At 39.4% G+C, this 23,334-nt stretch overlaps 1 protein-coding gene across 1 annotated transcript in view; it reads right to left on the bottom strand.

The window, feature by feature from the left end:
- The window catches only part of SPAG1 (sperm associated antigen 1), a 77,720-nt gene that overhangs the window by 33,467 nt on the left and 20,919 nt on the right, over window positions 1-23,334 (bottom strand). The window contains exons 4-9 of the mRNA XM_064384453.1: window positions 16,407-16,468; window positions 15,208-15,314; window positions 14,531-14,636; window positions 12,042-12,172; window positions 8,352-8,458; window positions 5,455-5,614 (exon numbers count right to left, since the gene is read on the bottom strand). Coding sequence (XP_064240523.1) covers window positions 5,455-5,614; window positions 8,352-8,458; window positions 12,042-12,172; window positions 14,531-14,636; window positions 15,208-15,314; window positions 16,407-16,468 — 673 coding nt within the window. The remainder of the gene's footprint in view (window positions 1-5,454; window positions 5,615-8,351; window positions 8,459-12,041; window positions 12,173-14,530; window positions 14,637-15,207; window positions 15,315-16,406; window positions 16,469-23,334) is intronic.

Below are 23,334 nucleotides of genomic sequence, written 5' to 3'. Positions count from 1 at the left end.
AGCTCTAATGGCTTCCATTTGGCCTTTTCCACTATAACAGCCCCTCAGCCTACCAGTCAGGGAGCCAATGTGGTGGCTCAGCCAGCTGCAAAGTATGTCTATGCCAATTACGCATTCTGGCACTGGGGAAAGGACCACAGGATGAGTCCAGGGACCCACTGGTAAAAGACTAAATGCTTGCCCTCTAAGACTGAAAACAAGACACATATGCCCACTCCAGTGCAATAAAGCAAAAGAGAGGTATAGATTAGAAATGAAAAAATAAAACTGACCTTATTTACAAACAACATAATTGTCTATGAAAAAAATTCCAAAGAATCTACAAAAGGATCCTAGAACATATAAGTGAATTAGACAGATTGCAAGATACTAGATCAACATACCAAAAAATCAATTAGGCTGGGTGTGGTGGCTCAGCACTTTGGGAGGCCGAGGCAGGGAGATCACCTGAGGATGGGAATTCGAGACCAGTCTGACCAACATAGAGAAACCCTGTCTCTACTAAAAATACAAAATTAGCTGGGCATGGTGGCACATGCCTGTAATCCCAGCTACTCAGGAGGCTGAGGCAGGAGAATCACTTGAACCTAGGAGGCAGGGGTTGCAGTGAGCCAAGATCATGCCATTGCACTCCAGCCTGGGCAACAAGAGCAAAATTCCACCTCAAAAAAAAAAATCAATTATATTTCTATATTCTAGTAATGAACAACTGAATTTTCAATTTTATAAAATTTTTTATATGATTTACAATAACTTCAAAAAGCTAAAATTCTGAAGTATGAATCTATCAAAGCCTGTGTAGTATCTGTATGCTACAAAACAAAAAACACTAATGAAAGAAATCAAAGATGACCTAAATAGAGACACATACCATGTTTATAGATTAGAAAATGCAATATAGTCACAATGTCATTTCTCCCCCAAAATGATCTATAAATTCAGTTCCATTTCAATCAAATCCCCAGCATGACTTTTTCCACCTGAGAACTGGAGTCTATCTTGCTGTCACCCACATGGAAATGCAGCAGCATAACCATGGCTAACTTCAGCCTCAAACTCCTGGGTTCAAGCAGTCCTCTTGCCTCAGCCTCCGAGTAGCTAGGACTATAAGCATGCACCACCATGCCTGGCTAATTTTTTTGGATGACTTTTTTTAAACATAGAAAACCCGATTGTACTCCTTTATATTTGCCATAGTACTATTATACTCTGTCACAGATTATTATATCATGATACATAGAGGAAAATCCCTTGTATTTTACAATGACTAAAAATACAAGTTTTAGTAATATAACAAAAAGACTTTTTTTTTTCAGACAGAGTTTTGGTCTGTCACCCAGGCCAGAGTACGGTGGTATCATTTTGGGTCACTGCAACCTCTACCTCCTGGTCTCAAGCAATTCTCCTGCCTCAGCCTCCTGAGTAGCTGGTACTACAGGAGTGTGCCACCATATCCAGCTAATTTTTGTATTTTTTGTAAAGACAGGGTTTTGCCATGTTGAACTCCTGCATTCAAGTCATCCACCTGCCTTGGTCTCCCAAAGTGCTGGGATTACAGGCCTGAGCCACAGTGCCTGGACCATACAAAGACTTGTAAAATAGTCACCAAATGTAAGTCATTGTTAAGTAATTTCATATGATACATAATTGAATATTAAGAAAAATAAGAGGAATGCAGACCATAAAAAGTAAAATATTCAGAACCTATATCCTAGGGCAAAAAAAAAAAAAAGGAAAATATAACATAAAAAACTTATTTTAAAACTATGTGTGGCCATGCATGGTGGCTTACGCTTGTAATCCCAGCAATCTGGGGGACTGAGGCAGGAGAATGGGCTTGAGCCCAGGAATTTGAGAACAGTTTGGGTATCATAGGGAGACTTCATTGCTACAAATAATTTTGAAAATTAGCTGGGTGTGGTTGCACACACATCTGGTCTCAGCCAGGAGACTAAGGCAGGAGAATTGCCTGAGCCCAGGAGGTCAAGGCTACAATGAACCATGATTGCACCACTGCATTCCAGCCTGAGCAGCAGAGTGAAACCCTGTCTCAAAAAAATTAAAATGAAAACTATGTGTAAAGGCAAGGGAACTAGAATAGCCAAACGATTTTGAAAAAGAATAAAACTGAAAAAAATCACACAACCTGAATTTAGACTTAACAGTAAATCTGTGTGAATCAAGACAGTGTGGTACTGACAAAGTGAAAGACACATGGTCAACAGAACAGAATGGGGCCCAGAATTGGATTCTACTTACTGGTTATACAAATTGATTTTTTTTTTTTTTTTTACAAAGGTACATAGGCAATTCAAAGGAGTAAAGACAGCTTTCAACAAATAGTTTCAGAAAATGGTGGCTTACTTCTGTAATCCCAGTGCTTTGGGAGGTTGAGGCAGGAGGACCCCTTGAGCCCATGAGGTTGAGGCCAGCCTGGGCAACATGGCAAGACCTTGTCTCTGCAACAAATAATTTTTGTTTTGTTTTGTTTTGAGATGGAGTCTCTGTTGTCCAGGCAATGGTGCGATCTCGGCTCACTGCAACCTTTGCCTCCCAGGTTCAAACAATTCTCCTGCCTCAGCCTCCCAAGTAGCTAGGACTACAGGTGTGCACCACCACGCCCTGCTAATTTTTGTATTTTTAGTAGAGATGGGGTTTCACCATATTGGCCAGGCTAGTCCTGAACTCCTGACCTCCGGTAATCCACCCGCCTCGGTCTCCCAGAATACCCAGATTGCAGGTGTGAGCCACCGCACCCGGCCTAAATAAATTTTTTTGAATTAGCCAGATATGATGGCACTCAGCTATACTCCTAGCTGCTTGGGAGCCTGAGGCAGAGAATCACTTGAGCCCTGGAGATTGAGGCTGCAGTGAGCTATGATCACACCTCTGCACTCTAGCATGAGCAACAGAGCGAGACCCTATCTCTGAAAAAGAAAACTTACAAGAAAATTTTCATGACTTTGATTTAGGCAAAGTGTTCATAGATATAACATCAAAAGCACAGTCCATTTTAAAAATTGGATAAATTCATCTTCTACAAAATGAAAAACCTTTGCTCTGTAAAAGACTGTTAAAAGAATGAAAAAAGCTACAGACAAAAATATTCAAATCTCATATATAAAAAAGACCTTGCATCAAGAATATAAAAAGAATTCTCAGGACTTAACAGTAGGAAAACAACAACCCAATTTTTGGAAATTGGTGGAATAATTTGAAGAGACACTCACTAAAAGCAATATAGAGATGGTAAATGAGCACATAAAAAGATTCTCGGCTGGCATGGTGGCTCACACCTGTAATCCTAGCACTTTGGGAGGCCGAGGCAGGTGGATCATGAGGTCAGGGGTTCAAGACCAACCTGGCCAACATGGTGAAACCCCATCTCTACTAAAAATACAAAACTTAGCTGGGCATGGTGGCACATGCCTGTAATCCCAGGTATTCAGGAGGTGGAGGCAGAAGAATCGCTTGAACCAGGGAGTGGGAGGTTGCAGTGAGCCGAGATAGTGCCACTGCACTCCAGCCTGGTGACAGAGTGAGACTCTGTCTCAAAAAAAAAAAAAAAAAGAGAGATTCTCATCAGGAAAATGCAAATTAAAACTGATAAGAAACCACTATATACCTAATAGAATAGGTAAAAAGGGGGAAAAATGCCAATAGCACATGCTGGGAAGGATGAGAAGCATCTAGAACTCTCATATGTTATTAATGGCAATGTAAAATGGTTAGCTACTCTGGAAAACAGTCAGGCAATTTCCAATAAATTTAAACATATACGTGCCATATGACCCAGCAGTCCTACTCTTAGGTATTTACCCAGGACAAATGAAAACATATGTTTACATTACAAAAACCAGCTCATGAATGTTTAGAGCAGTTTTTACTCATAATTACCAAATACTGGAAATAACCTGAATGTCCTTGAATAAATGAATGTATAAACTTTGGTACAACTATTAATGGAATGTTACTCAGCAATCAAAAGGAATGTGCCAATGATACATGCAGCTACATGAATGAATCTCAGTGACAAGCTAAGCGAAGAAAGCTAGACCCAAGAGGTGACATACTTTCTGGTTCCATTTAAATGACATTCTGGAAAAGGTAAAACTATGGGAACAAAGAAGAGCTGGGATGAAGGAAGAGTTTCACGGAAAGGACAGCAAGAAGGCCTTTTTGGGTGTTAGAATTGTTCTGTATTCTGACTGTGGTGATGGTTACATGAAATTGTACATGTATTAGAACTGTATATTCAAAAGATCCATTTTTACTATATATAAAATTTTAAGATAATTTTAAAATAGTAGGAATTAATATAGTTTATACTTCATCTCACTTCAGATAAGATCTAAAATGATTTCCTTTAACTGTAAGGCATATGGCTAATTATGCTAAGCTAAATATAAACCCTAAGACGATTTGCTGCCAGATCGTATTTACAATCTGGCTAAAAGGCAAGCCCGAATCCTTGAAAAACTGGTTACCTTAATTTCTCCCTTTTTAATCCTTTTTATATTCTCTCTTCCCTCTCAGCTCTCTGATTGTCTTCCTCTTTCTGGCTCCCTCCTTTTCTGTTCCTTTGTCTTTATCCTATCTTAACTAATTGTATTTTAATCTGAAGTATATACATTATTTGTCATTGCTAAAAAAAAATTAACGCTTGTTCTTTATTTTTAAAATTGAGTGAACTGAACATTTTGTATCTCTCTCAAAATTAGAATATTCTGTCAAATTACTTACAAGTTGATTTTTGCTTGTGAATGATTTTCAAAATTGATAATATGTCTCCCCCATCCACAGCCCCTCGACTGCCAGTTGCTCAGGTTTTCTCAAGGAGGAGGAAAAAGTTTTTAATGTCCCTTGCCAATCAAGGAGGCAAATCTTTCCCCTCAAAGTTGACATAACTTTAGATGTTTTATATTATGAAAATGAAGCTTTATCTAGATTCTCTTAAAATATTGTTTCAAGTGTGAAATTATACTTCTTTTGCATATAGAAAATATTTTTGAGAGACACACATAGCAATTTTCTAGTAACGCATTCATTTTTGGCATATAAATGGGGCTACCCATACCAGTTTTGAAACCAATGTATTTGTTTGCAGTCAAGTAGATATATACAAAACAATTATCAAAGAGAGATATTTAAGGTTAACTTGCAAATGGTTTGTGTCAATAAACATAGCCTAAACATAGCCATTTACATTTAAAGGATGACCAGGAATTAAGCTGAGCACTAGAAAAAGGTGACAGGTTAAGAAGGAAAATGGTTTTGAGAGATTCTATCAAGCTGCGTTAAGAAAAAGATGAGTGAAGCTGACTTGTGAATTTACAAGGCAAAGCTAGAAAAACTTTGGTAGATTATGAATTTCTGTACAAATAGAAAAACTGAGCCAGCTCATCATATAAAAAGGAAGTATTTTACATAACCTAAATAGAAAAGATATTTTACTCTTATCTCCACTGCCATCTTCATGTTTTCTTTCACTGCCTTTTTCTTCTTCATCTTCGGAGTTTTCTATTTCCTGAATAACCATCCTTTTCCCTTTGGTTTGAGTCTTAGATGCAGCTTCAGAATTCTTCAGATCTCTTTCAACCTCTGACAAGATTTTCTGCAACATAATTAGCATATTAAGGAAAATATTTTTCTTTAATAATAAATATAACCATTCTTTCAGGTAAAAACATAAAGATGTTGAAAAATGAATAAAACTAAGACAAGGCACTTTTTTTGGTAGCCTTTGTCTGATTGTAATCATACATGTCCACTGGGGGGAAAAAAAAAACTTAGTGTAACAAGTATAAAAAATAAAGAAAAAAAATCACCCAAAATCTTGCCACTCAGATACTACTAACATTTTGATAATCATCTTTCTAGATGTTTCTATGCATATATACCCACAGAGATGTATAGTTTTACACAAATGAAATTATGCTACATATGCTGTTTATTTATTTATTTAAAATATAGACATGAGGTTTCACTATGTTGTCCAGTCTAGTCTCAAACCCCTGGGCTTAAGAAGTCCTCTTGCCTCAGCCTCCTGAAGTGCTGGGATTACAGGCATGAACTACCACACCCAGTCCATATTATTGTTTTAGAATAACATTGAAAATTCTGAAATATTTTATTCTGACCCTAATGAAAAATATATATATCAATCCTTTGTTGGATACACGATTTTCAAATATTTTCTCTGTCTGTGGTCTGTGGCTTTTTTTATTTTTGGAGACAGGGTCTCCCACTGTGTCCTGGCTGGAGTACAATGATGCAATGACAGCTCACTGCAGCTTTGACCTCTCAGGCTCAAATTATCTACCCACCCCTGCCTCCCGAGTAGCTAGGACTACAGGCCCACACCACAACGTCTGGCTAACTTTTTAAATTTTTTGTGGAGATGAAGTTCAGCTGTGTTGCCCAGGCTGTTCTTAATCTTCTGAAATTAAGTGATCTGCCTACCTGAGCCTCCTAAAGTGCTTGGATTACAGGTGTGAGCCACCATGCCCGGCTGTGGCTTGTCTTTTATTCTTCTAATAGTGTCTTTGAAAAGCAGATGTTTTAAATTTTGATGAAGTCCAATATATCAACTTTTTCTTTCGTGGATTGTACTTTTCGTGTCTCATGTAAGAAATATTTGTCTAAGGTCATACAGATTTTCTCTCGTTTTCTTCTAGAACTTTTCTATATTATACCTTACATGAACGTATATGATTCCTTTTGAGTTAATCTTTGCATATGATTAAGATAAAAATGCATTTGGAACCAGGCACAATGGCTCACACCTGTAATCCTAGCACTTTGGGAGGTGGCATGCACCTGTGGTCTCAGCTACACAGGAGGCTGAGATGGCAGAATTGCTTGAGCCTAGGAGGTAGAGGCTGCAGTGAGCCATGTTCCCACAAAACTACAGTTGAGGCATCAGAGCAAGGTCCTGTCTCAAAAATAAATGAGTGAACCCAACCATTACAAAAAGGAAATACTAAGCCAGGCCCTAAACCTGAACCTGAAATGTTGACTTGACAAAAGCAGCTGATATTCTAGGAACATTAGCTGCCACTCAGAGACAGTGGGATAGGTAACCCAATAGGTGTATGGGGAAACTTAGTAACAATTTCTCCATGGGTTTCTCTCATTTCTGACTACACTGCAAACAGAGGCACTAAACCACCTTCTTCCTGGACATCTCTAAGGATGTTTCTTAGCAAACAGAAATAGTGTTCATCTGCAGCAGAGAGGACAGGTGTGTTGGCTCTCCAGTGTAATAAAGGTGATGCTTCCCAACACAGCAACGATTGGGCAGGTTTGCTTATAGCCCATCATAAAAGAAGGGGGTTTCCTAAATTTTTGTTTGTTTGTTTGAGACGGAGTCTCATTCTGTTGCCCAGGCTGGAGTTCAGTGGTGCTCACTGCAACCTCTGCCTCCTAGGTTCAAGTGATGGCTCTGCCTCAGCCTCCCAAGTAGCTGGGATTGCAGGTGTGTGCCACCATGCCCAGCTAATTTTTTTTTTTTTTTTTTTTTTTAGTAGAGATGGGGTTTCTACATGTTGGCCAGGCTGGTCTCAAACTCCTGACCTCAGGTGATCTGCCCCACTCAGCCTCGCCTCCCAAAGTGCTGGGATTACAGGCATGAGCCACCATGTCTGGCTAGTTTCCTAAATTTTTTATTTGTCAGCCATCACATAAACCTACTGAGTGTGCAGCATCCATCTGGACCACTCTGTCATCCTTGTGGGACTTGGGAGCAAGGGGAACTAACATCAACGTGAAGCTCATCTGCTTGGAGTAACAAAGTCTTTTGTGTTTGACCCAGGATATCTTAAATCCTCTGGTAGGTCACCTTGTTCATTTGTAAGCGGGGGGAAATCTCAGTTCTTGACACTTACCCCTACTCTTTAGGTCTAAATACAGATCCCCTAAGTGTACAACTGAGTCAGTCTGCTCAGTCAGGTAGCACATGCTATCAATGATACTATGCTTACCATGCTAGTTACAGAAAATAACGCTCTTCAATGACCACGGAGTTCACCCCAAGGTACCTTCTACACCACTCCACATAGCTCAGATAAAGTAGCTCAGAGAAAAACATTGTCTACAACACTATAGGAAAGAGAAAAATGGAATATTTGTCCTTCAGAGGAAGGTTTATAGTTTTGGGAAAAAAAATTAAGATCCTGTTTTCTTCCACTTCAAATAGATGTTAACATTTTGGGGAGTCTGGAATATACCCACCTTTTAAAGCTGTGACCTAATCTTCAACGTAATTTGTTCGGCAAGATTGATACCACTTTACCATAAATACAGAAACAGCCAACTACAGAATTAGGTGAGAAATCACTTTTTGTACTTACCTTGGCCAAATCATTATCAGGCTCAACATCTAGTACTTTACTCAAATCTTCTGTAGCTTCCTGGAGCTTGTTTTGATGTTTATATGTAGTAGCACGACGCAGAAGAGCTGAAATTTTACCAAAATAAAGTTATTTTTAGTGTTTGTATTATGGTTACATGTTTTGCAAATGGAAGAATCTGAGTAGTACAGGACAGGATGTAATTATGCAAAGCTCAACTACACCCATTTTCATGTTGATACACACATAGGAGATGACACTGAGGTAAATAAAAGGGGCCGCATCAGGCAACTGTCCTCTCTGTAACAAACCTCTGGCCCTCTAGCAGCCCCAGGCCCCGCCAGCTCCTCCAAGGACTAAGAGATTTCATACCTCAACCCTTCACAGGCAACACATTGTGTTGCAATATTGGAAAGATTTTCACTGATAATAATCCTTTCCTTCTTATAATTATGACTAGTATTATTTCACCACTTTTTGAAATCCCTTATCAAAATGTACCATATTGGCCAGGCACAGTGGCTCATGCCTATAATCCCAACAATTTGGGAACCTGAGGCGGGCAGATCACTTGAGGCCAGGAGTTCAAGACCAACCTGGCCAACATGGCAAAATCCCATCTCTACTAAAAACACAACAAAATTAGCTGGGCATGGTGGCACACCCAACTAATCCCAGCTACTCAGGAGACTGAGGCAGGAGACTCGTTTGAGCCTGGGAGGTGGAGGTTGCAGTGAGCCAAGATTGTGCCACTACACTCCAGCCTGGGTGACAGAGCAAGACTTTGTCTCCAAAAAAAAAAAAAAAAAAAGTATATTACTGACCAGCATCTAGCTTAGAATATGGCTCATTAGTGACATCTGTATAGCAATCTCTAAAATGATTAAAAGGAATTATTTAGCACAGGGAACTGAGAGAATCCTGATGATTAAGTTGGCTGGGTAAAGAAATTAAGCACTTTGGTAATTCGCATTTGATTTTTTTGGTAGGTTTCAATGTAAAATTTGATAATTATTTAATACTGACAATGAATGCCTCTCTAGACCCACCATTACCTATTATATAATGAGAACTTTGTGTAATAAGTCATTACTTTGAAAAAGAATCAAGTTTGGTAATTCTGAAAAGTGAGAAATTTTATCTGACATATTTTAATATGCTATTTTAAAACATAATTATAAATTTGACCAATTTGAATTTTAGTCTTTGAGCTAAGAAAATTTAAATAAAACATTTTGTTATAAATTTAATCAAAGTTGTAACATTGCACTTTAAATACAATTTAGCTATTCTATTGCTACGAAGATTTCTGAAGCGAATTTCCATGCAGAAATATTCATGACATAATGATTATCCTTTTTTAAAACTTTTTATTTTGGATAATTTGAGATTTACAGAAAAGTTGCAGAGATAGTACAAAGAGTTCCTATGTCCCTTAACTCAGCTTTACCTAATGCTAACATCTTCTTTATTTTTATTTTTTAAGACAGAGTCTTGCTCTGTTGCTTAGGCTGGAGTGCAGTGGTGTGATCTTGCTCACTACAACCTCTGCCTCCCGGGACCAAGCAATTCTCCTGCATCAGCCTTCCAAGTAGCTGGGACCACAGGTGCCCACCACCATAGCCAACTAATTTTTTAAACTTTTTATTTATTATGTTTTTATTTTAATTATTTTTTTGAGATAAAGTCTTGCTCTGTCGCCCAGGCTGGAGTGCAGTGGTGTATAATCTCAGCTCACTGCAACCTCCACCTCCTGGGTTCCAGTAATTCTCCTGCCTCAGCCTCCCAAGTTGCGTTTTTAGTTTTAGAGATGGGGTTTTGACATGTTGGCCAAGCTGGTCTTGAACTCCTGGTCTCAAGTGATCCACCCACCTCAGCCTCCCAAAGTACTGGGATTATAGCCATGAGCCACTGCGCCCATCCAAGACTGTTGTTAAAATTAACAGAGTTAATACATGTAAAGTGCTTGGCACAGGGCCTGCCTGAGCACTGGTATGGGGTTGGCAAAACCTTCAGTGGGCTGCTACCTAAAGCTGGGAGCCCATACTCTGTGACAGAGACCAGCTTGCATAAAACACAGGCCCAACAGGACTTTATTGGTAAATGGAGGGCAGTCCATGACAAGGACAGTGGCAGCTGATGCACCAGGCTTCCCCTTAGCACTCCATGGCTTCTGCCACCTCCACCAATGCACAAAGGGATGCATTGCATGTGAAAAAAGTATTTATATTTATTTGAATTCATAAATACTTAAAGAAATATAATGTGTCTATTATAATGCATGTCATTCCCTCTTGGAATGACTCCTTCTTGATAGCAGAAAAGAAGTATAAAGTCTGATTTGCATACTTCAGGCCTGAACCATGACAAGGTGGTCAGTCACAGGAACAGGGAATCAAGATAGAGTGAAGGTTTTTGGCAGAAAGACAGAGTCAGTTTTTTGACAAATTTTAGAATTAAATTATTCAAATTATTAATTTAAAATAATTAAATCATTTATAGCCTGTAATCTCAGCACTTTGAGAGGTCAAGGTGGGCAGATCACTTGAGCTCAGGAGTTTGAGACCAGCCTGGGCAACATAGCGAAACCTCATTTATAAGAAATACCAAAAAATTAGCCAGGTGAGGTGGCACATGCTTGTAGTCCCAGCCAGTTGAGAGGCTGAGGTGAGAGGACCACCTGAGACTGGGAAGCAGAGGTTGCAGTGAGCCGAGATTGCACCACTGCACCCCAGGCTGGGTGACAGAGTGAGACCCTATCTCAAAAAAACAAAAACAGGCTGGGAGCGGTGGCTCACACCTGTAATCTCAGCACTTTGGGAGGCCAAGGCAGGTGGATCACCTGAGGTCAGGAGTTCAAGACCAGCCTGACCAACATGGTGAAACCCTGTCTCTCTACTAAAATACAAAAACTAGTCAGGCGAGATGTCCATGCCTGTAGTCCCAGCTACTTGGGAGGCTGAGGCAGGATAGCCACTTGAATGCAGGAGGCAGAGGTTGCAGTGAGCTGAGATTGTGCCACTGCACTCCAGCCTGGGTGGCAAATTGAGAGTCTCAAACACAAACAAACAAACAAAATTATAGATAGCCACCTAGGTAGAAATACCCACAAAGAAACTGGTAGAGAGTTCTAGAGGTCTAGTGTATGCTTATTATTTTATTATATTTACAAATACCAGAAAATGGACAATAAATTATACTTAAATTTTTTTGGATAAAAAGATAGTTCAAATGCAAGCTTGAGATTTTTTTTTTTTTTTTTTTTTTTTTGAGACACAGAGTTTTGCTGTGTTACTCAGGCTGGTCTCAAACCCCTGGGCTCAAGCAATCACCTCACCTTGGCCTCCCAAAATGCTGGGATTACAGGCATCAACCACTGTGCCTGGCCGAGATACTTCTCTTTTATTTTATTTTTATTGTTGTTTTGTTTTTTGTTTATTGAGATAGTTCTCCTTTAAAATACATATGTATTTTATTCAATCCTCTGGGATTATTAGCTACTTCAATACAAAATAATCAGGGATTTGACTTCCAAGTTAAACTTAAAAGCAACTTTATGAAGTTGGTGATTCACATATAGAAATTTGAGTTTATCTGAAATACTTTAATGTAAACATTATAAGGGTCTACAAATGGTCTTTATTAATGCATCCTGCTGCAAATTTAAAAGCATTCTATAATATTTTTTACCCTTTACATTTCCAGGTTCTAACTCCAAGACCTTTTCACAATCCTGAAAAGCGCTGTTCCAGTTCTGTAATTTGATTTCTGCTTGAGCTCGATTGTTATAGGCAACTACAGTGGGAAGCACTGATATGCTCCTAGAAAAGAAACAGTTATTGGTAACAAGCAAGCCTAAGGTAAATGTAAGAATGTAGAGAAACTCAGCTTAAGTTATAAATTAAACCATTATAAGCTGTGTATGGGCTGAATTGTATCCCCCAGCATTCATAGGTTGAAGTCCTAACCCCACAGTATCTCAGAACATGACTGGAGATGGAGTCTTTAGAATGCAAATGAAGGTCAAATGAAGTCATGAGAGTGGGCCCTGATCCAATAAAACTGGATTCCTTATAAGAAGAAGATATTAGGACACAAACATGTACGGACAGGCTATGTGAAGTCATAGCGGGAAGATGGCCACCAACAAGCCGAGACAGGCCTTGAAGAAACCAACCCTGCTAGCACCTTGATCTCAAACTTCCAGCCTCCAGAACTGTGAGAAAGTAAATTTCTCTTGTTTAAGCCACTCAGTCTGTGGTACTTCGTTACGGCAACCTTAACAAATGAATACAGCCTGTCTTACCAAAAATAATAAAATACAATTCTACAAGCATACTAAATCAACATTTAAACAGATGCTTAAATATACAGTTAATAGCCTGAAAATTAACTCAGGCTTTAGAGGCATTATGGGAATTTAAATACGCAGAGATCTGGAATCTGAGCTTTAGTTACTGGAATAAAAATGAAAGTAGAAAAAGATAAATATCCATAGATTGCCTTAAAAAAAAAAAACCGTTGATGTCAGTTAATATCAAATATCAAATACCAAAAACATTTTTTGGAGCCAGGCATGGTGGCTCACCCCTGTAATCTTAGTACTTTGGGAGGCCAAGGCGGGAGCATGGTTTGAGGCCAGGGGTTCAAGACCAGCCTGGGCAACATAATGAGATCCTGTCTTTAAAAAAAAATACAAGGGAAAATTATCCAGGTGTGGTGGCTCACACCTGTAGTCCCAGCTATTCTCAGGAGGCTGAGGTGGGAAGATCCCTTGGGCCCAGGAGTTTGAGGCTGCAGCGAGCTATGATCACACCACTGCACTCTTGCCTGAGTAACAGAGTGAGACCCTGTCTCAAAAAAAAAGAATCTGCCCCAGGTCAGAAAGTGGTAGTCTGAATTCCTTTAACCATCATACTATGCTGCTTTAATTCTTCAATGATATGACTCCTCAAAAAAGAAGAAAAGAGTTTTGTAACCTGTAATAGACAAGAAACTCTCTGGTATAAATCTACAAGAAAAGAAAAGAACAGTTAACAAGGCCAACATCTACCTGCCTGAACAGGGGAGGCTACACTTAATGAATGATCCATCATATATCCTCTTTAACTCGTGTCTTCATTTAAACAGTGAGAAAACTTCTTTAGAGACATCAACAAGATTGGAAAAAATCTATCTTATTTCCAAAGGTGGAAAAGAGATTGCACAGAGTTTAGTGCTAAGGTGGCATTAGTGATTCTGTAAGAACAGTTTAGCTGCAACAACATTTTAAAAACCTAGTCTACTTTTCATAGGCTGTTAAGAACTTCAGGAGTTCAAATACATATTCACTGAACATCTAGTATGAACCAGGTACTTTGTTGGGCCTTGGGGATACAATGGTGTAAAAATTCTTGACAAATGGGTTCTTCTCTTACAAAGCTCACATTCCAGTTATTATCAAATCACACAAACTTAAATTATACTTCTGACAAGTGCTACAAAAGAGAGGTAAGACTCCTATAAGAGCCTATAAATTGGGAGGTGAGGTGGGTGCGGTAGGAGAGAGATTTGGTTAGAAAGGTCAAGTAAGACTTCTCCAAAGAACTAAGGTGAAGACTAAGATCAGAAGGATAAATCAGAATTAACTAGATAATGGGAGGAGGGAAGAGCATTCTTTTTTTTTTTTTTTTCCTTAAATTTTTTCTTCTCCTTTAAAGGCTAGTCAAGTGAAACAGTGGGAATGGAGAAGGAACAAGAAAATCTGTAACTGGTTGTAATCAATTAGTTGTAAATACCACTGTAATCAGCCCAGCCATGGGAAAAGCATTTTTGATGTTGGACCCAGCATGTGCAAAGGCCCTGTGGTAGGAAGGAGCACCACAAGTACCAGAATTAAATCCAGGCAGTCTACAGTAGAACCCAAGTTATTCACTTCTATATTATATGGGCCTTCTGTTGAATTCCTATCAGACGGCTTCTATTTTCTCTGCAAAATAAGAAGTTAAGTCCTCTGTGAAAAGCAAGAGTGGAGTGGGAGCTTGGAGGTTTGTGAAAAGTATTGAAAAAATAAGAGCAACACAAGTACAATACATTGAGAGATTCTGACATAGAATTTTGCTTATTTATACTGTTTCAACAATAAAAACATTACCATTTTTAAAAAGTCAAATCTAAACCACAGCAAAACATCTGCTCACCTGGTATAATACATCACTGCTTCTTCATAATCTCCTGAGTTGAAAGCTTCATTTCCTTTCTCCTTTTCACGAGTGGCAAGAAAATCCTTCTCTTTCTCAGTTAGTCCTAGAAATAAATGTTATCTGCCATATGTAAACATATAATTTAACAGAATTTTTTAAAGTTTAAATCTAAGAATGTTTATTTTAACAGAAGCAGAAGAAAGGAGAAAAATCATAAAGTGAACAAAAGAAAGTAAAAGATTCCCCAAGCTTAGGGATGTTTTTCTTTTTAAATCATTCACAAGTTTTGAGGATTCTGAATTTTTAATGATTGATTGGGGTTTACCTAGGTGCTATTCACCTATGGACTACAAACAAAAACAAATAAACTGCCCATTTTTTGTTTTGAAGCAAAAAGAAAACAATTTGAGGAATTTGGAAGAAAAGGAGGATTGCAAAAAAGGAATTAAAAACAAATGAATTACAGAAGAAAAATGGGTTTATATTTTAAATTCTTACTACATTTAAAAATTAAGTGGGTAAAAGAATCGAATTTGTTGAGTGATCAACTCTAGAAGAAAATCCATCAACTTTTCATGGAAATCTGTGCAGTACTCCAACACAATGTCTTCTAGGTTTATAGTTTTTATTATAATTCAAAAACTTTAAAGACTAAATTTTTTTTCTCCAATTACCTGCTGTCTCTATTCTTGTCTCAATTTTAGACAAGTACGACTTGTCTATTGCCGTCTTTTCTTTGTAATCTTCATCAATTTTTAAACATTCCTTTTCCACATCAAATCTTAAATGAAAGAACAATAAAAAACAAAAAAAAGTATAATACAGGCAAGAAAACAAATTTATTATTGATATTCTTATATTTGTACAACTATGCCTTTGGACATATATTGAAAAATACATACTAAGTTTATAGTTCGGGTCATCTGAGTTCTTTCTTAAGAAAATATATAATTTAGTGAGAACTTAAACATTAATCAGATTTAAACTGGTCAGAACTTTGAAATTCAAATTTTTGTTTTCTTTTAGTTTGGATGGGTATAAAAATTACATTAATTATTTTTGGTTGGTTTTATTTTAAAAGAGAATGTAGTAGTTTTTTATGTACTAAAAAAAACATCAAAAGTGATGAGATCAGATATTCTCAGTACTCTATTGAAGTAATTTGATATTCTTGAATGTTCAGGTTTATAATAATTATTTAAGAAACTACTGGCTGGGTGCCTTGGCTTGTGCCTGTAATCCCAGCACTTTGGGAGGCTGAGGTGGGCGAATCACGAGGTCAGGAGTTCAAGACCAACCTGGCCAACATGGTGAAACTCCATCTCTACTAAAAATATAAAAAATTAGCTGTGAGTGGTGGTGGGCATCTGTAATTCCAGCTACTTGGGAGGCTGAAGCAGAATTGCCTGAACCCAGGAGGCAGAGGTTGCAGTGAGACAAGATCGTGCCACTGCACTTCAGCCTGGGTGACACAACAAGACTCCATTTCAAATAAAAAAATTAAAAATAAAAGGCCAGGTGCTGGTGGCTAACGCCTGTAATCCCAGCACTCTGGGAGGCCACAGTGGGTCGATCACCAGAGGTCAGGAGTTTGAGACCAGCCTGGCCAACATGGTAAAACCCTGTTTCTATAATACAAAAATTAGCTGGGCATGGTGGTGCACACCTGTAATCCCAGCTACTTGGGAGGCTGAGGCAGGAGAATTGCTTGAACTCAGGAGGCAGAGGTTGCAGTGAGCCAAGATCATGCCATTGCACTCCAGCCTGGGTGACAAGAGCAAAATTCCGTCTCAAAAAAAAAAAATTATTGCAGTATTTTGTGGTAGATAACTTTTTTAGTGATACATTTTATATAAAGACATGTAAAACATACTTATCCCATTCTGCATAATCCCTTGGAGTTTTCTTTTTAGTTGGTCTTTTAGAATATTTTCCCTAAAAGAATAAAATCATATTTTATGAAACATATTTAACATAAGATTATCAGGTTTTTTTTTTTTTTTTTTTTTTTATTGCATTTTAGGTTTTGGGGTACATGTGAAAAACATGCAAGGTTGTTGCTTAGGTGCATACGTGGCAGTGTGATTTGCTGCCTTCCTCCCCTTCACCCATATCTGGCATTTCTCCCCATGCTATCCCTCCCCAATTCCCCACCCCCCCCGCTGTCCCCCCCCGACTCCCCCCCAACAGACCCCCATGTATAGTGCTCCCCTCCCTGTGTCCATGTGTTCTCCTTGTTCAACACCCGCCTATGAGTGAGAACATGTGGTGTTTGATTTTGTGTTCTTGTGTCAGTTTGCTGAGAATGATGGTTTCCAGGTTCATCCATGTCCCTACAAAGGACGCGAACTCCTCGTTTTTAATGGCTGCATAATATTCCATGGTGTATATGTGCCACATTTTTCCTGTCCAGTCTATCATCGATGGGCATTTGGGTTGGTTCCAGGTCTTTGCTATTGTAAACTGTGCTGCAATGAACATTCGTGTGCATGTGTCCTTATAGTAGAACGATTTATAATCCTTTGGATATATACCCAGTAATGGGATTGCTGGGTCAAATGGAATTTCTATTTCTAGGTCCTTGAGGAATCGCCACACTGTTTTCCACAATGGTTGAACTAATTTACACTCCCACCAACAGTGTAAAAGTGTTCCTATTTCTCCACATCCTCTCCAGCATCTGTTGTCTCCAGATTTTTTAATGATTGCCATTCTAACTGGAGTGAGATGGTATCTCAATGTAGTTTTGATTTGCATTTCTCTAATGGCCAGTGATGATGAGCATTTTTTCATATGCTTGTTGGCCTCATGTATGTCTTCTTTTGTAAAGTATCTGTTCATGTCCTTCGCCCACTTTTGAATGGGCTTGTTTGTTTTTTTCTTGTAAATCTTTTTTAGCTCGTTGTAAATTCTGGATATCAGCCCTTTGTCAGATGGGTAGGCTGCAAAAATTTTTTCCCATTCTGTTGGTTGCCGATTCACTCTATTGACTGTTTCTTTTGCTGTGCAGAAGCTGTGGAGTTTGATTAGGTCCCATTTGTCTATTTTGGCTTTTGTTGCCAATGCTTTTGGTGTTTTGGTCATGAAGTCCTTGCCTACGCCTATGTCCTGAATGGTTTTGCCTAGGTTTCCTTCTAGTGTTTTTATGGTGTTAGGTCTTATGTTTAAGTCTTTAATCCATCTGGAGTCAATTTTAGTGTAAGGTGTCAGGAAGGGGTCCATTTTCTGCTTTCTGCATATGGCTAGCCAGTTTTCCCAACACCACTTATTGAACAGGGAATCCTTTCCCCATTGCTTGTTTTTATCAGGTTTGTCAAAGATCAGGTGGTTGTAGATATGTTGTGTTGCCTCCGATGCCTCTGTTCTGTTCCATTGGTCTATATCTCTGTTTTGGTACCAGTACCATGCTGTTTTGATTACTGTAGCCTTGTAGTAGAGTTTGATGTCTGGTAGTGTGATGCCTCCTGCTTTGTTCTTTTTGCTTAGAATTGACTTGGCTATGCGGGCTCTCTTTTGGTTCCATATGAAGTTTAAGGTGGTTTTTTCCAGTTCTGTGAAGAAGGTCATTGGTAGCTTGATGGGGATAGCATTGAATCTGTATATTACTTTGGGCAGTATGGCCATTTTCACGATATTAATTCTTCCTAACCATGAACATGGAATGTTTCTCCATCTGTTTGTGTCCTCTCTTATTTCGTTGAGCAGTGATTTGTAGTTCTCCTTGTAGAGGTCCTTTACATTCCTTGTTAGTTGTATTCCTAGGTATTTTATTCTCTTTGTAGCGATTGTGAATGGCAGTTCGTTCTTGATTTGGCTCTCTTTAAGTCTGTTATTGGTGTATAGGAACGCTTGTGATTTTTGCACATTGATTTTGTATCCTGAGACTTTGCTGAAGTTGCTTATCAGTTTCAGGAGCTTTTGGGCTGAGACAATGGGGTCTTCTAGATATACAATCATGTCGTCTGCAAATAGAGACAATTTGACTTCCTCCTTTCCTAATTGAATACCCTTTATTTCTTTTTCTTGCCTGATTGCTCTGGCTAGAACTTCCAGTACTATATTGAATAGGAGTGGTGAGAGAGGGCATCCTTGTCTAGTGCCAGATTTCAAAGGGAATGCTTCCAGTTTTTGCCCGTTCAGTATGATATTGGCTGTCGGTTTGTCGTAAATAGCTTTTATTATTTTGAGATACGTTCCATCGATACCTAGTTTATTGAGGGTTTTTAGCATAAAGGGCTGTTGAATTTTGTCGAAGGCCTTCTCTGCATCAATTGAGATAATCATGTGGTTTTTGTCTTTGGTTCTGTTTATGTGGTGAATTACATTTATAGACTTGCGTATATTGAACCAGCCTTGCATCCCCGGGATGAATCCTACTTGATCATGGTGGATAAGCTTTTTGATGTGCTGTTGTAATCGGCTTGCCAGTATTTTATTGAAGATTTTTGCATCTATGTTCATCATGGAAATTGGCCTGTAGTTTTCTTTTCTTGTTGAGTCTCTGCCAGGTTTTGGTATTAGGATGATGTTGGTCTCATAAAATGATTTGGGAAGGATTCCCTCTTTTTGGATTATTTGGAATAGTTTCAGTATGAATGGTATCAGTTCCTCTTTGTATGTCTGGTAGAATTCGGCTGTGAACCCATCTGGGCCTGGGCTTTTTTTGGGTGGTAGGCTCTTAATTGCTGCCTCGACTTCAGACCTTGTTATTGGTCTATTCAGGGTTTCGACTTCTTCCTGGTTTAGGCTTGGCAGGAGGCAGCTGTCCAGGAATTTATCCATTTCCTCCAGGTTTTCTAATTTATGTGCATAGAGTTGTTTGTAATAATCTCTGATGATGGTTTGAATTTCTGTGGAATCTGTGGTGATATCCCCTTTGTCATTTTTTATTGCATCTATTTGGTTATTCTCTCTTTTCTTTTTTATTAGTCTGGCTAGTGGTCTGTCTATTTTGTTGATCTTTTCAAAAAACCAGCTCCTGGATTTATTGATTTTTTGAAGGGTTTTTCGTGTCTCTATCTCCTTCAATTCTGCTTTGATCTTAGTTATTTCTTGTCTTCTGCTAGGTTTTGAGTTTTTTTGATCTTGCTCCTCTAGCTCTTTCAATTTTGACGATAGGGTGTCAATTTTAGATCTCTCCTTTCTTCTCATGTGGGCACTTATTGCTATATATTTTCCTCTAGAGACTGCTTTAAATGTGTCCCAGAGATTCTGGTATGTGGTGTCTTCATTCTCGTTGGTTTCGAAGAACGTCTTTATTTCTGCCTTCATTTCATTGTTTATCCAGTCAACATTCAGGAGAAAGTTGTTCATTTTCCATGAGGCTGTGCGGTTCTGGGTTGGTTTCTGAATTCTGAGTTCTAACTTGATTGCACTGTGGTCTGAGAGACTGTTTGTTATGGTTTCCGTTCTTTTGCATTTGCTGAGGAGTGATTTACTTCCAATTATGTGGTCAATTTTAGAGTAGGTGTGATGTGGTGCTGAGAAGAATGTATATTCTGTGGATTTGGGGTGGAGAGTTCTGTAAATGTCTATTAGGTTTGCTTGTTCCAGGTCTGCGTTCAAGTCCTGGATATCCTTGTTAATTTTCTGTCTCGTTGATCTGTCTAATATTGAGAGTGGTGTGTTGAAGTCTCCCACTATTATTGGGTGGGAGTCTAAGTCTCTTTGTAAGTCTTTAAGAACTTGCCTTATGTATCTGGGTGCTCCTGTATTAGGTGCATATATATTTAGGATCGTTAGCTCTTCTTGCTGTATTGATCCTTTTACCATTATGTAATGTCCTTCTTTGTCTCTTTTGATCTTTGTTGCTTTAAAGTCTATTTTATCAGAGATGAGAATTGCAACTCCTGCTTTTTTTTGCTCTCCATTTGCTTGGTAAATCTTCCTCCATCCCTTTATTTTGAGCCTTTGTGTATCCTTGCATGCGAGATGGGTTTCCTGGATACAGCACACTGATGGGTTTTGGCTTTTTATCCAATTTGCCAGTCTGTGTCTTTTGATTGGGGCATTTAGTCCGTTTACATTTAGGGTTAATATTGTTATGTGTGAATTCAATCCTGTCATTTTGGTGCTAGGTGGCTGTTTTGCCCTTTGGTTGATGCAGATTCTTCATTGTGTTGATGCTCTTTACCTTTTCGTGTGTTTTTGGAGTGGCTGGTACTGGTTGTTCTTTTCTATGTGTAGTGCCTCCTTCAGGAGCTCTTGTAGAGCTGGTCTGGTGGTGATGAACTCTCTGAGTTCTTGCTTGTTCACAAAGGATTTTATTTTTCCTTCACTTATGAAGCTTAGTTTGGCTGGATACGAAATTCTGGGTTGAAAGTTTTTTTCCTTAAGGATGTTGAATATCGGCCCCCACTCTCTTCTGGCCTGTAGGGTTTCTGCTGAGAGATCTGCAGTGAGTCTGATGGGCTTCCCTTTGTGGGTAACCCGACCTTTCTCTCTGGCTGCCCTTAGTATTTTCTCCTTCATTTCAACCCTGGTGAATCTGATGATTATGTGTCTTGGGGTTGCTCTTCTAGAGGAGTATCTTTGTGGTGTTCTCTGTATTTCCTGGACTTGAATCTCGGCCTGCCTTGTTAGGTTGGGGAAGTTTTCCTGGATAATATCCTGAAGAGTATTTTCCAGCTTGGATGCATTCTCTTCGTCACATTCAGGTACACCTATCAAACGTAGATTAGGTCTTTTCACATAGTCCCATATTTCTTGTTGACTTTGTTCATTCCTTTTTACCCTGTTTTCTCTAATCTTGCCTTCTCGTTTTATTTCATTGAGTTGATCTTCGACCTCTGATATCCTTTCTTCTGCTTGGTCAATTCGGCTGTTGAAACTTGTGCATGCTTCACGAAGTTCTCGTGTTGTGTTTTTCAGCTCCATCAATTCGCTCATATTCCTCTCTAAGTTGTCCATTCTTGTTAGCATTTCGTCAAGTCTTTTTTCAAGGTTCTTAGTTTCTTTGCATTGGGTTAGAACATGTTCTTTTAGCTCACGGAAGTTTCTTATTATCCACTTTCTGAAAGCTGATTCTGTCATTTCATCACACTCATTCTCCGTCCAGTCTTGTTCCCTTGCTGGTGGGGAGTTGTGCTCCCTTGTAGGAGGAGAAGTGTTCTGGTTTTGGGTGTTTTCATCCTTTTTGCGCTGGTTTCTTCCCATCTTTGTGGATTTTTCCACCTGCTGACTTTGTAGTTGTTGTCTTTCTGATTTTGGTAATTTTAAGTCTGCTGTGGCAGAACTCATAAACCCCCTGCTCTTCCCCCGAGGTGTTCTGTCCCAGGGAGTTACTGTTTTATGATGTTCCCCTGTGCGGTTGCTGTTTTCCCTGCCCACAAGGTGGCAGCCTAGTCACACTCAGGTTGCAGAGGCTTCGCTAAGCTGCTGTGGGCTCCACCCAGCTTCCGTGTGAACTTCTGGGTGTAGTTAGAACTGCTTCCGCTATGTTGGCCCGCCCCTGTAGTGACGGAGTCTCTGTAGTGGCGGATTGCCTTGGTACAGAACAGCAGGGTGCCTATGGAGAACGCCCCTCCTCCACAGAGCTGGACCGTCCCGGTTTCAGTTGTGTTTCAGGTCTTCTTGCTGGGTAAGAGGGGACACCGTCTCATCTGATCTGCCTCCGGAGCCGCTGCGTTGGCTAAAGCCGCGGCTCTGAGATTCGTGGCGCTGGCCTGGCTCCCCGTTTCAGCTCCCCTTGCTGGCTTATAGGGGACTCAGACTCTCTCACTTTATACAGTGAGCCGTTGCCTCAGGGTGCCGGCCCAGCGGCTGCGCCGTTCAAGCCAGCGGCACCAGCGGCGCTGGCGACCCATGTGGCTTCTCTGCGTGTGAATCTCCTGGTCTGTGGGCAGTAAAAATCAGTCTGGAAATACGGCGTCCACTCACCCTCTGTGCTTTCTCTCGGAGCTGCATTCCCGAGTTCCTCCTAAGTGGCCATCTTGGATCTCCTCCAGATTATCAGGTTTTACTTTAAATGCAATGTAAACTATTGGGCTAAGATATACAAATGGAGGACGAGTGTGGTGGCTCACGCCTGTAATCCCAGCACTTTGGGAGGCTGAGGTGGACAGATCACTTGAGGCCAGGAGTTCCAGATCACTCTGGCCAACATGGTAAAACCCCGTCTCTACTAAAAATACAAAAAATTAGCTGGGCACGGTGGTGCATGCCTGTAGTCCCAGCTACTCGGGAGGCTGAGATAGGAGAATTGCTTGAACCCAGGAGGCGGAGGTTGCGGTGAGCCGAGATCGCGCCATTGCACTCCAGCCTGGGTAACAAGAGCGAAACTCCGTCTCAAAAAAAAAATACAAAAATTAGCTGAGCATGGTGGTGCATGCTTGTAATCCCAGCTACTTGGAGGTTGAGGCACGAGAATTGCTTGAATCTGGGAAGTGGAGGTTGCAGTGAGCAGTGATTGTGCCACTACACTCCAGCCTGGGTGACAAAGCGAGACTCTGTCTCAAAAAAAAAAAGATACACAAATGGAATGGATAAGAAAAATCGGTACCCTAGAAGTTATAATAACTTCAGTATTATAGTTATTAATAATATATGGCATGTAAAAGAAATAATTTTAAAGTTAATTCTGGGGGCAATCTACAGGCTTTTAAGTATATATATATAATTTTAAACTCAAGTGTGAATATGATTATTACTGATTTTCTTATAATAAAAAAGTACTAAATTCTGATTCATTCTTTTCAAACCTAGGCATTGGAGAAACAAGAATAACTGCTACATTAGAAGTGTTTTGTTTGCAATGACAGTAATCTGATGTGGAATAATTATATTAAAAAAAGAAATTACCA

This window comes from Aotus nancymaae, unplaced genomic scaffold (genome assembly GCF_030222135.1).
Source record: "Aotus nancymaae isolate 86718 unplaced genomic scaffold, 86718_ANA_hifiasm-v0.15.2.pri h1tg000036l, whole genome shotgun sequence".
Classification (NCBI taxonomy): domain Eukaryota; kingdom Metazoa; phylum Chordata; class Mammalia; order Primates; family Aotidae; genus Aotus; species Aotus nancymaae.
This window is presented reverse-complemented; position numbering and strand designations above follow the sequence as displayed.